This window comes from Sinocyclocheilus anshuiensis, unplaced genomic scaffold (assembly GCF_001515605.1).
Source record: "Sinocyclocheilus anshuiensis isolate Anshui unplaced genomic scaffold, SAMN03320099.WGS_v1.1 scaffold983, whole genome shotgun sequence".
NCBI classification, from domain to species: domain Eukaryota; kingdom Metazoa; phylum Chordata; class Actinopteri; order Cypriniformes; family Cyprinidae; genus Sinocyclocheilus; species Sinocyclocheilus anshuiensis.
The window spans coordinates 617,706-632,590 of record NW_015546086.1 but is presented as its reverse complement, the minus strand read 5'-3'; the positions used below and the strand labels follow the sequence as shown (position 1 = coordinate 632,590).

At 36.5% G+C, this 14,885-nt stretch overlaps 1 protein-coding gene across 3 annotated transcripts in view; it reads right to left on the bottom strand.

The window, feature by feature from the left end:
* LOC107700077 (ADAM metallopeptidase with thrombospondin type 1 motif, 3) overlaps positions 1 to 14,885 on the bottom strand; it is a 129,875-nt gene that overhangs the window by 51,874 nt on the left and 63,116 nt on the right. For all 3 annotated transcript variants that reach the window (XR_001635517.1, XM_016501593.1, XM_016501594.1), the window contains exons 9-15: positions 14,137 to 14,280; positions 11,261 to 11,393; positions 6,820 to 6,933; positions 6,590 to 6,735; positions 5,447 to 5,622; positions 2,462 to 2,595; positions 975 to 1,098 (exon numbers count right to left, since the gene is read on the bottom strand). Coding sequence is in view for 2 of the 3 variants with exons in the window: in XM_016501593.1 (XP_016357079.1) it covers positions 975 to 1,098; positions 2,462 to 2,595; positions 5,447 to 5,622; positions 6,590 to 6,735; positions 6,820 to 6,933; positions 11,261 to 11,393; positions 14,137 to 14,280 (971 nt within the window). In the remaining variant the exon portion in view is untranslated. The remainder of the gene's footprint in view (positions 1 to 974; positions 1,099 to 2,461; positions 2,596 to 5,446; positions 5,623 to 6,589; positions 6,736 to 6,819; positions 6,934 to 11,260; positions 11,394 to 14,136; positions 14,281 to 14,885) is intronic.

Genomic DNA, 14,885 nt, shown 5'->3' with positions numbered 1-14,885 from the left:
TATCTCTTTGGATTTGAGACTTTAGTCTTTGCAACTTTACGGATCTTCTTTATGCGCCAAGAGCTTGTAACACTCCAAAGAGAAAGGAAAAAATGAAATTGCATCATATGACCCCTTTAAAACAAAAGAGGTTCTCTATGAGTGCTTAAAGTAGACTTGTGCTAACAAATAATTAAAGCAATTTTCACATCTCCTTGAATACTAAAATAATAATGCTTATTAATAAATCACACATCCTTAAAACTCTTAAAGACATCTGGAGTTTCTGAGATTCCATATCTAATATAATAAATCGTATATCAATAATAAATGTGTGAACTCAAATCTCAAAACATTTCAGAATGATCACTTTGCTCATTATTTCCCCCAAAGTAAAGTGAACTCCAGAAGTGTCCTGAAACTAGAAGACTCTGAAACTTAGGCCCAATCCCAATTTTACCCCTTAGCCCTTCCCCCCTCCGTTTCGCGCGTTCACGTGAAGGGGTAGGGGTGTCTTCAAAAACAGCGATTTTATCCTCTTGTTGCTGGAAAATATAATGTAGCGATTCAGTATTTAAACTGTTATTAATAAAAGTCGTGGGGCAGCGTTGACAAGTATCTTTGCTCCTGGATGTGTGAGCTGTGCGATCTCTGATATGTGTGTGTGTGTGTGTGTGTGTGTCAGTAAGCAGCGCATTAATATAGAACGGTAATTAAAGGCTCTAATGCACACACCAGCACACCAGTATAGGTGTGTGTATTGTAGGAGCTAGACGACGTATGATGACGTATGACAGCATAGTAGTGGTGTCCTAATTCTTAGGGGAATATTTTCACCCCTAACCCGACACTCTGTTTCAAGGGACAAGGGGAAGGAGTAGGTGGAGGGGTAGGGGAAGGGGTATAAAATAGAATTGGGATTGGGCCTTAATGACAGGTCTGCAGTATAGAATGAAGAACTGTCTGATGGACCAGGAAAGAGGAAAGCATCTTACCGGCTTTCTTGGGCACACGAGTGAAGGTTCCTTTCACAGTCCGGCAGTGGGAGTTGTCACCCCCACACACACCACACTTATCCTCCACCTTACTGGAGCCAATTTTCCTGTCACAGCCCACTTTCTGAAGGAAAGGGAGAAAGGGAGAGGGGGGAGGGGGGATATGCAAGACACACTGAGAAAAGAGGCAAGAGGTCCCATCAAAAATACTTCAAGCTTTCATCTTTGAATATGTCTGCATCTGTTTTGAAGTATCTCCCATGTTGCTATTTTGGCCACTGAAGCATTATCCGTAAAAAGTGTCACCAAGACACAGTTACTTTTCTTTTTGAAAGTACAAAATGACATTTACAAATATGAGACACACTGCAGCACTTTGCTGAACAAAACTTTTAATAAGATGATAGATATCTGCAAATAAATCCTAAAGCATCGGTACACTAGCTGACACACTATCAATCATTTACTCCCAAAAGCTAATCACTATTCATCGTCCATTCCATCTACAAAAATCAATGTACTTCTATCAGCCCCATCCAGAGAGATCTATTCTTCAAACAACATTCATTGTGAAGTGGCACTCATCCTGTACACAGTACTTTGTCAGATGCAGTTGCTCAGTGACAATCCACAGAGGCAACTCACAAATGTATAACAGAAAATAACAAGGATGTACAGTGGGACAGATTTGCCTGCACTTACAATTAAAATTAAAATATGTGTAGACGCATTTTTGCCTATTCAGAAGTGTGTGAAAAGTTCTAAATTGGTCTTACATGGATTTTAATGAACACAAGTCTGTGAGTAAAGTGAGTCAGATGTGTACTTTAATGTCAGACTAGGTAATGTCCTTCTACACTGCATGCTGGTGTTTTACGGCACAATTAGGCACAACACGAAGCCTATCAGTAAACAGGGAAGATATTTTGTTTGCCCTGGGAGCATTTACTAAGTGCATCTGCCCAAGAAATTAATTCCCCAAAGCAAAGCCATAGCAACCACACACATTGACACTGATAAACCAACATTCAGAATTCAGAAAAATCTGGAAATAATTTCTGTGCTGGTGGGGAAAATGGCCAGCCAATGTACTTAAAAATAAATATGTGCTGATGTGTATTTACTCTCTTGTGAAACAATCTCTTGTAATTATGTATTTGTTGCCATTCCAGTTGTAGAACACTGAATAATTATGCAAAGATTTTTAAAGAGAATAATAATGATTTTGAAGGTAAGCCTCAGCCTAAGTTCAAGTTCATGGCAGCAGACCTTTCAAATATATTTTTGTTTTAATCAGGTGGTTATGAGACTGAGCTACTACTTTGTTGCACACCATTCTATTATTGAGTTCTTAATGAGAAAAATACTAGTCATGTTCATTTTAATTTGTGTTAATTATTTTTTTAGCATCAGTTATAATATATGAAAAAGGAAGCATACAACCCTGAAATAGTACCTGAAATGCATAATGAAATTTGAATGCTTACCACACAATCTCCACGCACACAGATGCTATACGGGTCTTTGTAAGAGCACCTTGTCCCATCATGCATCAGCTGCTTCATGTAAGCCACGTCACCTGTTTCTTTTGACTGGCAATAAAGATGACATCTTTTGTTGGCTGAAAATATAGAAAGACATGAAGAAATATTATTTAATAAGAAAGACCACAAATTACAGCTGGACTCAGTTACAGTATGTGCCTTTTTTCTCCTGTAGCTATATTCAAATAAAATAAAGTTATGAGAAGTCAATGATAACATTCAAACAATAAAAGTGGTATATAAACAAGCAGTAACACTTTAGATTAGGAAACACCATTCACTATTAACTAGTTGCTTATTAACATGCATATTACTAGCATATTGACTGTTTATTAGTACTTATAAAGCACATATTAATGCCTTATTCTGCATGACCATATTCTAGATCCCTTAACCCTTCTCCACACTCAAACATAACTACTACGACAAACTTACTATCAATAAGCAGTTTATTGAGGGGAAAACTTAGTTAATAGTTAATGCTCCGTAATCTAAAGTGTCATCAATCAAAAATTAGTATTATAATATAATAAAGTAAAATTAAAATTTTTAGGTCTTAATCTCCAAGTTTTGAACTAATCAATTATTATGCATTAAAAATGACTTTTAATGTAACTTTTGCAACACAGTTCTGACATCTGCTGCCCGATTAAACTCTTGAACTTATAATAATAACTTAAAATAGTATATAATACCATTAGAATAACTCCCTAAAATGTTTAGCATATGCTAATTAGGTTTCACATTGCAACTAGTTGCTATTTTATATTATAAGAGAAAAATAGCACAAATGTTTAAAAGGAGTGTTTATGCAAAAATCTAAATTCTGTCATCATTTACACACCCTTATGTTTATCCAAAAAAAGTAATACAAGTTTGAAATGACATGAGGGTGAGTAAATGATGACAGACCTTTCAGCACATAGTAATGGAATGCAATGAAATGAACGTATGGTGTGTGAATATTAACGTGCTAATGTAGACAACACTAGGAGACCTTGTGGAAGTGTTTGGTCAAGTAACTTAAAGGCACAATATGTTAGATTTTTTTATTTGAATACGTGCCCTCTAGTGGCGAAAATTACATATTGTGCCTTTTATAAATAATTATGAAGCATGCCTTCACAATTGTTGAATTCTGTGGATTAATTCTACAGCTGAATAATGCACACATAATCCTACCTCACCTTAGTAGGACTTGTAAAAGCCAGCATACAGACCACAATAAAAAAAAAAAAAAATTTAAAATTTAGTTTTTACACTTTAAAATAAACCACACCTTCTTTCTTTGCGTGCACATTTGGGCGGCATTATGCTAATATTTCCACATAGTGAGGTAGATATGTGGGGGCGTGTTAGAACGAGTCGTTTTAGGGGGGCGTGGCTGACTCTTAACTTTTATAAAGAATATCTCTTTGGATTTGAGACTTTAGTCTTTGCAACTTTACAGATCTTCTTTATGCACCAAGAGCTTGTAACACTCCAAAGAGAAAGGAAAACTTGAAATCGCATCATATGATCCCTTTACAATAAAATTGATTCACATACTTCAATTACATTTGAATGTTCATGAACTAGTGATCTGTTAAGTGTTATTAAGATGTGTACAGTGATAATATAATGAATGTATAATGAAAAACAATGTGTTTATAGAAAGTGTTAAAACTAAATACTTGAAATTAATTTGCTGTGTATCCAAAAAAGGATTACATGCCGAGATAACAGCAATTTTCTTTATTATTACAAAGTGCAAAAAGTGCTCAGTGCATTAAAAAATCTACTACTACTACATCTGGAGGTGGCTTTCAGTGATGTTTCTCACTGGCTTTATTGTTGAGCAATGTGGGATTTTCCTTTTATGTGTAACTCAAAAGTGCATTTCTCATCATACTCAAAACTGTAATAGAAGCATGTATAAATAGCCCAAAAACAAAAAGCAAAGGGCAGAAAACATCACATGAAGTGACTGCAGTAAGTGCAAAGTTTGAGAAAAGGCTTTACAATTACACTTTGTCACTCTGCATGTGAGGGCACTCTAAAGGCCTTCACTTCTTGAGCTGAACACAAATGTTGACCACAATTTGAATGGATGTGCTGTGGTTCTCTCAGGAGAGAGGATGCATTTACAAGCTGTGTGTGTACGAGCAGCTATGCTGGTCTCTGCTGATTATACTACACAGTCCCTGCTCCTCCAAAACATGGAGTGCCAGTATAGTAAATGTATACTAGACGCAGAGAGAATCTGTTGTTGTCTTACTGTGTCGGCATTAAAATTAGTGCTTGGCGAAATGACGGCATATACTGTTTAATTAACATGTGAGAAACATGGAGCAATGCAAAAATTCAAAACAGGATGTGAAACAAAAAAGACAGGCAAGAGCCATGTACCAGTATGGTTTCCAAACAATGTGTTTCAGCAAAAATAATATACTTCATTATAAGAATCAATACAATATCTATACACTATTAACCATCAAGTCTCTCAACAAAGAGCGGTAGTGTTTTTTTTCTATATATAGTAAAATCAACTTGTTGAAATCAACCATTTAATATTTCTTCATCTTTCTTAATTCGATTATGTCATGGGATTGCAGGGATTGTAGCCCTTGAGTACATAGATGTTTTCTTTTTGTCTGATTTTCAAATACTTAATGCACTTCAGTACCGATTTAAATGCCTCAAATCAAAGTTTGTAATGTTGTGATTCACTTCATAGCTGGTAGGTTTGGTCAATGTATTAAAACTCTTTTAAGACTTTTTAAAATTTTATGGGAAAAAAAAGCCTTGTTCTGGAAAAAAATACTACCAGAACAAGGCTGCTGAAAAAGTGGGCCAATTCTCCAATCAAACACAACAACCTAGGAACTATCTGTTACAATATAAACATATTTCCTCAAATTACACTGCCTTAAAATCTGACAAACTCACCATCTGAGTGTTCGTAGGGAAGCCAATGGTGTTTGGCATTCTGGTATTCAAAGTGGGAGTTGCGAAGTTGACATTGCTGAGCTCTGAAGTCCTCAAAGTGTTTGGGGCAATCATCTATGTTACACAGCTGGTACTCATAGTTCACCCCTGGACAGTCCTGACCTCCATTAGATGGACTAACAGATAACAGATAATGTTCAAACAAACATCCACAAATTACTTTAAACATTCAAGTCTGTGGTTTAAAAAGCAGTCAATAATCAAGGTTAATCAAAATAAAGTTCAAATGAATCACTTCAATGAACAAGTCTGGCATAAACAGATATTAGAAACACATCTATTCCTTCTTTCACCCAATAAAATATTTAGATCTGGATTCAGACTATCTAATCAATGTTTGGATGGAATGGCAAACAATGCAAAATATGTATCACATTTTTATAAAAGTTTAAAGCACTGCAGCTTTCATCATTGAGCCCAACTTTGAATTTTCAATCATGCATATTCTCTATAAGTGCGAGCATCTGCACAACTCAAATGCCGTTTCACAGGTCCTTAACAAACACTCCTCACAACTAGCACACTAATGCGCTGGCATAAAAAAAGAGCTAAATTCCTAGCTCTCTTGCTTCCTTCATTTTCAAAGCACGCATGCTAATTAAGAAGCAACCACTCATTTGCTCAGCACAAAAAAAAAAAAATACTGTCCTCCTTGAAAAGAAAATTACACTTAGGATGGCAAAGATGGTAGCTCCTCCGATTAAAAACACCCTGTGCAGATGTTTCTCAATAAAAGACATCTATGAATGTAAACAGGTAATCAGATGATTTCATGCTTTTATGAAATCTCTATCATTACGAGAAAAATGAGCAGGCCCAATGCAGAGTTTATATGGTTTTAAATATTATAGTTATTGGAATAATACTGATATAAAGCACAAATTGTGATTGACCTTTCGTCTTATTGGCTAGAGTCAATCATGTTCAACCCTGCTGGCCTGTATGCTTTATTTCTAGACAGTTTTTTCATTTCAACGAAACTGCAACCATTCATATGATGACCAAATCTGATTATGGAAAGTATACTAGGGTGCCAGTGATCTTCATGAGCAATCCTGACTGTGAGTACAGTAGATAACATACACAGGGTTGTTGCACTGGCGGGTTCTGAAGCGGACGCCCGTCCCGCAGGAGCGAGAACAGGAGCCATACTTGCTCCAGGCACTCCAGGCTCCATCTTGCTTCACTTGGTTGGCATTCTTCCACATGCAGTGACCTTTGTAGCACCACTACGAGGGGAAGGAGTGAGACAGAATCAAATTGGGCACAACAGGACAAAACCGGTCTGGCAAAATGTGGACACGTGAAATTACCTTTCCAGGTGCACATTCAGTCCCGTCCAATGGAGGCCCTTTTTTGGTCTTGCAGAAGTAAGGATTATCTGGATGACTGCACCACAGCTGCTTGCATGGATCAAATGTACGAAACTGAAGAGAGAGAAAAGTGCCCATGGTTGGATGCTTGGCATTTTAAGAGAGAGAGTTAGAAATAATTAAATGGCAAGACAAATATAAAAAAGAATTTTGAACTTTCTTGCCCGAACTACAATTCCACCAGAGATAAGCCCCGACAATCCTTTTCCTCTTAGGAACGTGCTTGAGCTGAGATTCAACATAAAAAAAATAATAATAAAATAAAAAAACTGAATAGATTTTTTTGGCTGCCAGTGGCACTCTGGAGCTTCTGCTACTGCTAGACACCCAGGAAATTAATCAGAGAATGGAAAAGAGAGAAAATGCCCCTTTTTTCATAAATGTTTCTGTTTATTGCAATTGACACATTGAGTATGTTCCTAATGCCTGATTGTGTCATCTGAGTCAAGTGAGATTCCAAAACAAAAAAAGAGTGTATATGTTCAGTCTGAAGGAACAAATATTCATTGATATTTCAGAATGAAAGTTACCCATAAGTCACTGCGCGCCACCTGACACTGTGTCTACACCAGCATTGTGACGCAACAGCTTGAGGTGGTCTACACACGTCAAAGCAAACTTTGCAAATCCATTTGTGATTTTGTCAAAAGACAGTATCACTAATTGTCGCATTGTGCCGCTCACGTCCAGTGTAGACTGTATAAGTATTTTGGCCACAATACATCCATTAAAAAGGATATGAGGTTCTGATGGTTTATTTGGCTTAATTCACCTCAGCTGTGGTTTCTATACAGTTGTTTGTTGGTATAAAGCACATGAGAAGAGAACATTACAATGCGATTTTTATGACCATCGGTCACGATTAACCAAATTACATTTCGCATTAAATGTAAGGGCAACTGTAAAACAGTAATTCATCACTAAATTTAGGGGGTTTGATTATGACAAATAAATGTGATTCGGAATGCAGCTAAAGTGAAGATATTTTCAGAAATTACAACATTGTCCATTGGAGGCTGATACACAGCTGGACTTCTGTTTACTACTCTTTTTCATTAAACACAGCAGGAGTTTGTAGCACACACATTACAATATGAAGGATCGAAACAGTATTTTGCAGGATATTATTTCTTGAAAAAGAAAAATACACAGAAATGTAAACAAATTATTAAAATGGCAGTCTGGAATACAAGACTGGGAGAGGAAACTAATAGCTGACAGCTGAAATACTAGGTTCATCTTTGAACTCTGTGCTTCACCAAAATAGTGTTGCATATTTACAATGCCGTGTGGAGTAGGAAGGCTCAGACATACGGTTAATAAATGGATAGATGTGCCCAAAGGAGAGATGGCACTATGTTGTAGGCATAAATAGGAAAGACTGTTTCTGTAAAATGAACTTTTATTTAAAGCCCCTAACAAGTCCCTTGGCAAGCAGCTGGACTAAAGGATATCAGTTGTCTTAGCTCTGTCACTGGCTCAGGGCTTTCTATCTTTTATGCACTGCACTCTGGGAGAGGACCAATAAGTGCAGCTAGTTTCGATTACTTCAATACAACTTTAATACATACAAATTAACAAAAAAATAAATTAGTAATTTTTCATCTTCATGTTGATCCAAACACTTCTTTCTTTCTTTTGTGGCTACTGTATGATTTTAAATGAACAGAAACATAGCTTTTATGATTTTATAGCTTTTCATGATAGAGATTTTACATCCTTTACATCCGCCCAAGCTTCAAGACCTCAGTCAGCATTCATTGTAAATACACATAAAAACACAACCAGAAAAAAAATCTGAATGTGATGTTCAGTTGTTTGTTTAGTGCTCTACTAAAAGTAAGTCAAACAGGTTTGTAACAACATGAAGGTGAAGAAACTGACAGAATTTCATGCATGTGCCAAATGTAGCTCCTTGTTCGTTACAGATATGCTTATAACTACTAGTGTTCATTTTGTCAGCCATTTTTTTATTTATTCTTAGTCTTTTAAATTAGTCTTAGTCCTGGTGTCAAATGTACCTTTTTTAGTTATTATCATATTAAGTCAACCTTGTCCTGTTTTTGTTTAGTTAAGATTTACTCTACTTTACTAAATGTCTGAGCATTTTAGTCTAGTTTTAGTCAATGAAAACTGTCACATTTTTGTCATGCTTTATAATAGTTAAACAGATTTTTTTTTTTTTGAGAAATTTGAGAAATGTATTTTTACATTTCATTTTACATTTTTTCAATATTTTAACAGTAAAATTCCTAATAGTAATTCCAATATTTCCAAATTGCAATAATGTTTCTCTATTAAAACGACAGCGGTTGAGTAAGTGCATTTATTTAGCAACCACAATCGCAAACAAAATAGCCGAGATCTCATGACAGAACACAGACTGGCTGAATGATACTTTCATTTAAGCTGAACATCTCACATGGAGAACGCTAAACTTCAGCAGTGTTTTCAGATCATCATCGGCACTTCCGCAATGAAGAACGAGCGCATACGCATGGTTGCCAGATAGCAAAATATAAAGCAAAACACTGGGCAGAAAATGTATCCTTTTAAAGGTGGTGTATGTATTTTTTCATACGGAGAAAAAACGGAGGAGAGAGCGCTCAGTGCACAGGATGGACATTAGCCGAGCGACAGAAAGATATAGATGGCGGATAAAAAACAAAAGAGGAAAAGAAGGCCGGAACAAAAGAAGGCTTACGATAAGGCAAGAAGTAGGACCCGTGTAAATATCGGATAAGCTTTCCAGCGCTGGAGAGAACTCAAGGAGCGGAAGGCCTGCGATCGGACACCGAAGTTGCTTTGTTTCTTCTCGATAGGTGAGTAACACCGTGTCTACTAAACCGGACATGACAGTTGTCGTGCCGCACTGCAACAGCTAAAGTCTGTCTACACTGAACGCGACAAAGCGACCGTTGAAAATCATTTGAAATTTGTGTCAATACGTCATAAATAGAACGCAGCAGCAGTTTTCTGTCGGGGATTTGTCGTGCCACGCCACATCCAGTGTAGACAGTATCACTGATTATAATGAGTTCTATGGTATTTTGTCACGCCGCGCCGCGCCGATTGCGTCCGGTGTACTGTAGACACAGTGTAACATTGGTTTCACAGAACTAATCGTTGCCTGGGTTGCGTACGTATGTGTGGGGCGGAGCTATCAAAATAGGGGCGAGACCCTTTTGGGGTAGGGGCATGTTTGTTTTGGTGATTTGAAATATCAACATTGGCTACCAGAAATCACTTACCCCACCTTTAACAGAGAAGCTCTGATTTGCGGATTTGAACTCTTGCAACTGCACACATGAAAGCTCGTTTAGTAGAGGTGTGTACAGCAGTCTGTAATAATATTTTGTATAAGTTATTTCAACGAAAACTGAAAAATTTTTGGTAAAGTTTTTATTTTTTAAAATACATTTTAGTCTCACCAATATCGTCATATTGCATGCTGATAAAGTCACAGTTATCGTTTTTTGACCTTACTGTCATCTCGTCATCATCTCATCTTAGTCATAGGAAAAAAGCTTGTCAACGAACATTTTTCATCATACTTTGCGTTAATGAAATTAACACTAATAGCTACACAGTCATGGAATAAAAGACTAAAAATTACCTTTTTTGTACCACAACCTCCTCAGAGAGCTAATTAAAATGTCACTCTGCAGAAGGGAGAGGCAACAAATAGTTCTTTACAAGCCCATTACAAACTAATTGTTTCTATCGACACTGACAACCACTTTTTTCATGTCTTCAGTGAAACAACTGTTTAAAGCATGATTAGTGGGTCATAGAACATTTCATGGGGATATGAGTTTTTGCTGGGCTGTGGTGCACAGCTTGACACAGATTGTTTAGGCATGACAGAGGGGCTGAGAGGAAGGATCACAGCATGCTGTTCTTGTTTACTAGTGTTACAGCCTTTGATGACAGAACGCCAAACATCTTGCCATCTGCTGGTTCTCAGTGTCATGCCATAAAGCAGGTGTGAGGCTCTTTTCTCTGACTCTATACATGTGATTGGGACTTTGCAGCACCTATTCATTTCCCACTTGAAAGAGTTTAGAGCTGAGGGTTTGGGGGGTTAACAGCACATAAAAGAACATATTCAGCTGTGATTCAGTAATTCAAAGGCCAGAAACTAATACTGAAATATTATAACAGACACATGCATTTCTTTAAATGTTTTCATTCATAAATGAAATTTGGCATATAAATATTTTAAAAATATTTGAAGCACTTCCAACTAAAAAACCTTGGACAGAGACCTCAACGAGGCATTTGTTAAAACACAAAAATAATAAAAAGACTGGATTTTTGGTGCTTGCTTTAATGACTGACATTTTTCAGATCTGCCAAGGGACAATATAGCCATACTCACTGAAGTACAGATTTTGTATCCAACTCCAAAATCAAAGCGACACTGCTCATCCATGGAGTAATTGATGCCGGGAAGTTCAGGGAGCTGCGGCCATTCATGTTTGAAGGGATCGTCCAGCAGGCAGTCATATGAACTGTGAAAAACAAACAAAGTTACTAGAGCGGTTTAAGTAACCCAATAAATGTTTAATTTAATGTTTAATTTAATGTTTAATGATTGGCCCTATAAACTTTGGAAGCCACTTCTAAAGTTCAGTAGCAAATGGTAAGCCTAAAGTGGACAGTATGGTGTAATGAAAATGAGACTCATACTTTCTAGATGATTCATATCATTAAACGGAGCCAATACTGAACCCACAAAGAACTGAATCAATCATACTTCCTAATATCCATGCAATAGATAATTTACATTAAATCTTCAAAATCCTGAAGTGCTGAGTAAAGCCAGAACATGCAGAGAAAGTGCTTTCAAACTTTCAAACCACAAAGAGATTTTAAACTTCAAAAGTTTCCTTCTGCCACTGGCTAATTTAAGCTGAGGCCAGTAATGAGCTGCTCAAGGATTTCCAGTGAAAGTCAACCCTTTTATTATCAGAAATAAATCGGTCTCATCAGCAGCATTTCTTTATGAGCACTGTTCAGGTTAAAGGTGATGCAAGAGTTGAGTTCTGAGTAAAAAACAAGAACACAAATAGAATGTACTGGTAAATGCAGATGCACATGCCATTTAGCTTCTGAAAATGAATCGATTTGCTTGGTGTGAATGGAAAAATCATTAATTTGACACTGCTCAAAGGCTACCGAGAATAGTGACCACTTCAAACTCAATAGACAATGCTGAAAAGGTTTTTCCTGTCCTAGAGAGCTACTCACTCATTTGTATTGGCTGCAGTAAATTGCCAAGATTCATGGATAATTTACATTCCATCAGCCCTTGGCCATGGCGGGATTAACCCTGAACATGGAACAGTATATAAATGTGAAAATCCTTAAGTGGCACTAGATATCTTCTGAACTGATTGAGTGAATCAACGAGGGTTAAATTGAGAGGTTTATTAGAGAAACCCGTAACCTTTAGACCAATGGTTTTCAATCTTGGTCCTGGGGACCCACCGCTCTGCATATTTTGCATTTCTCCCTTATTTAACACACCCGATTCAGATCACCAGCTCATTAGGTGAGAGCTGCATGAACTCGGCTGAGTGTGTCAGATAAGGGAGACATACAAAATGTGCAGAGTAGTGGGTCCCCAGGACCAGGATTGAAAAACACTATTTTAGACTAGAATATAACGTGAATAGGGGTCTTAGTCTGCTGACTGATAACGCCATCTCATTAATTACAGGTTTTTTCTTTGATAATTCATATATTTATACTTGCCATGGTCTTTTCTTAAAGGGATAGTTGACCTGAAAATTAAAATTCTGATTCATAAGTTTTGTCCATATTATCAGGAGTGCACATAAGTGGTGCACATGTGCGACCAAAATAAAAAAAATGCACTGGATAAATAAGTTTAGACCGCTCATTTACGTACCAAAATGGTTGACAGCTGTTAATGTACAATCAACATTTTAGATCAACTAACAGTAATAATGGATAAGATTTCTATTCAAACTAAAAGCATAAATCTAGGCTTCACTTACGCTCTTCACCCGGCAGTGCTAAAACCCAGCAGCGCATTATATAGTATTTACTTACTGGAAACCCGGCAAAATAAAAGCTTGCTGATTTTAGGTTTAAAAATAATGAAAATTCATATTAAAAAAAGTAAAACAAAAAAAAAAGATAAAAATTAAAATGTAAATATTAGCATTGTATTTTTAAGTGTACTATTAAATAATTGTATTTTTATTTAATACTCATTTTTTATTTTAAAATATAATAGTATTATCACACTCAGTTTATTATTTTGTTTATTATTTTATTTAAAAATACAAAATAAATAAAGTACAATAATACTATTATCACTATTAATTATTTAATTTTTTATAGTTTTTTTTATATTTAATGAGTCACACTGTGCAGTGTGAGCACCAAACCAAATCTCCAGGTGCTCTCATGAGAACCAGACTGAAAAACTTCTGTGCACCCCTGCATATAATGATAGTCAGTGGGGTCCAAAACAGCACTGGACACAATTTACTTTTATTATATAGAAAACAAATCCACAGAGTAATTTATCAACTATAGTTTTTGTGTGTGTGTGTGTGTGTGTGTGTGTGTGGTGTGTGTGTGTGTGTTCCACAGAAGAAAGTAAGTCATACAAGTTTGGAACGACATGAGGGTGAGTAAATGATGACAGAAATTGCATTTTCAAATCAATATTATTTTTAAATCGTCTGGCAATGACTTCAAAGGAGGTTCAGATTCAAAACAGCCATTAAAAAGAGCTCAAACACATTTGTAAAGTGCTTCTTACAAAAACAAAACCATTGCAAGAGGTGATTGGTTAATATGCCACTAGAGCAATGGAGCAAATGCCATCATCATCATCATGGCTAAGTGATGGAGTTAATCCCTGTTGGTCATGTTGTCTGTCATGTTGTCTGTAAACTCTAGGATATCATGACAATCTACTGAGCAGTTAAATTAATTCAGGTAAACAAACAGTCAACTGAACTTAAGGTGGCACTAAACAAAGCAGAGCTCCAAACAAAACAAGGGCCAATATTTATGCTCAAGTAACCCATGAGAAATAAATAAATATAATATCATATCAATTATATTATATTATATTTATATCAAAATATAAACACAATATCATATGCATACTTGTGAAAAGACACGTTTTCATTTAAAATATGCACGAGTTCAAGGCCTTCTAGTTTTCTGGATAAAACAGAGAGGTATGAGAAGAGAGAAGTGTGAACTCACTGAATGTATCTCTTCAGCTCTTGCCCACTGCACATCGACCAGTGGTAGCGGTGGAAGGCTGCTTGCACCAGAGGGGCCATGACACTTCCCATGGCTGTTTCGTCAACGCAGCGGTTGCCCTGCCCATCATGCTCCATTCCCAGTCTACAGACAAGGCATGATTATGGTAAGTAGGAACATCTCAGTGCAGCAATGGCCAGAAGTAACATTTTCTACTCCAATTACCATAGCTATATCTGCATAAGGGACGCACCTCCGGCAACTCCCTAATACTGGGTATGAAATTACAATATGACCAGGCAAGACAAAGCAATGAAAGCTGTTTTTGGTGTTAATCTGAATCTTTTGGCTAACTAGCTGTGACAATTTGTCAGTCGTTTTGGTCATTTTTGCAGCACTGCAGCAAGTAGCCCCGCCCACACTGAAGTTGATTGGACCAAAATCTCACTTCTCATGTATATTAATCATCAAACATGAATAAGCCTAGAAGAGATTCCAAGAAACAAACAAATATACTTACATATATGCATACATACACATTTACACTACTGCTCAAAAGTCAGGGGTCAGTAAGATGTTTTTCTTGTTTTTGAAACAAGTCATTTGTTCACCAAGGCTATATACAGTGGTGTGAAAAAGTGTTGGCCCCCTTCCTGATTTCTTATTTTTTTGCATGTTTGTCACACTTTAATGTTTCAGATCATCAAACAAATTTAAATATTAGTAAAAGATAACAAGTGAACACAACA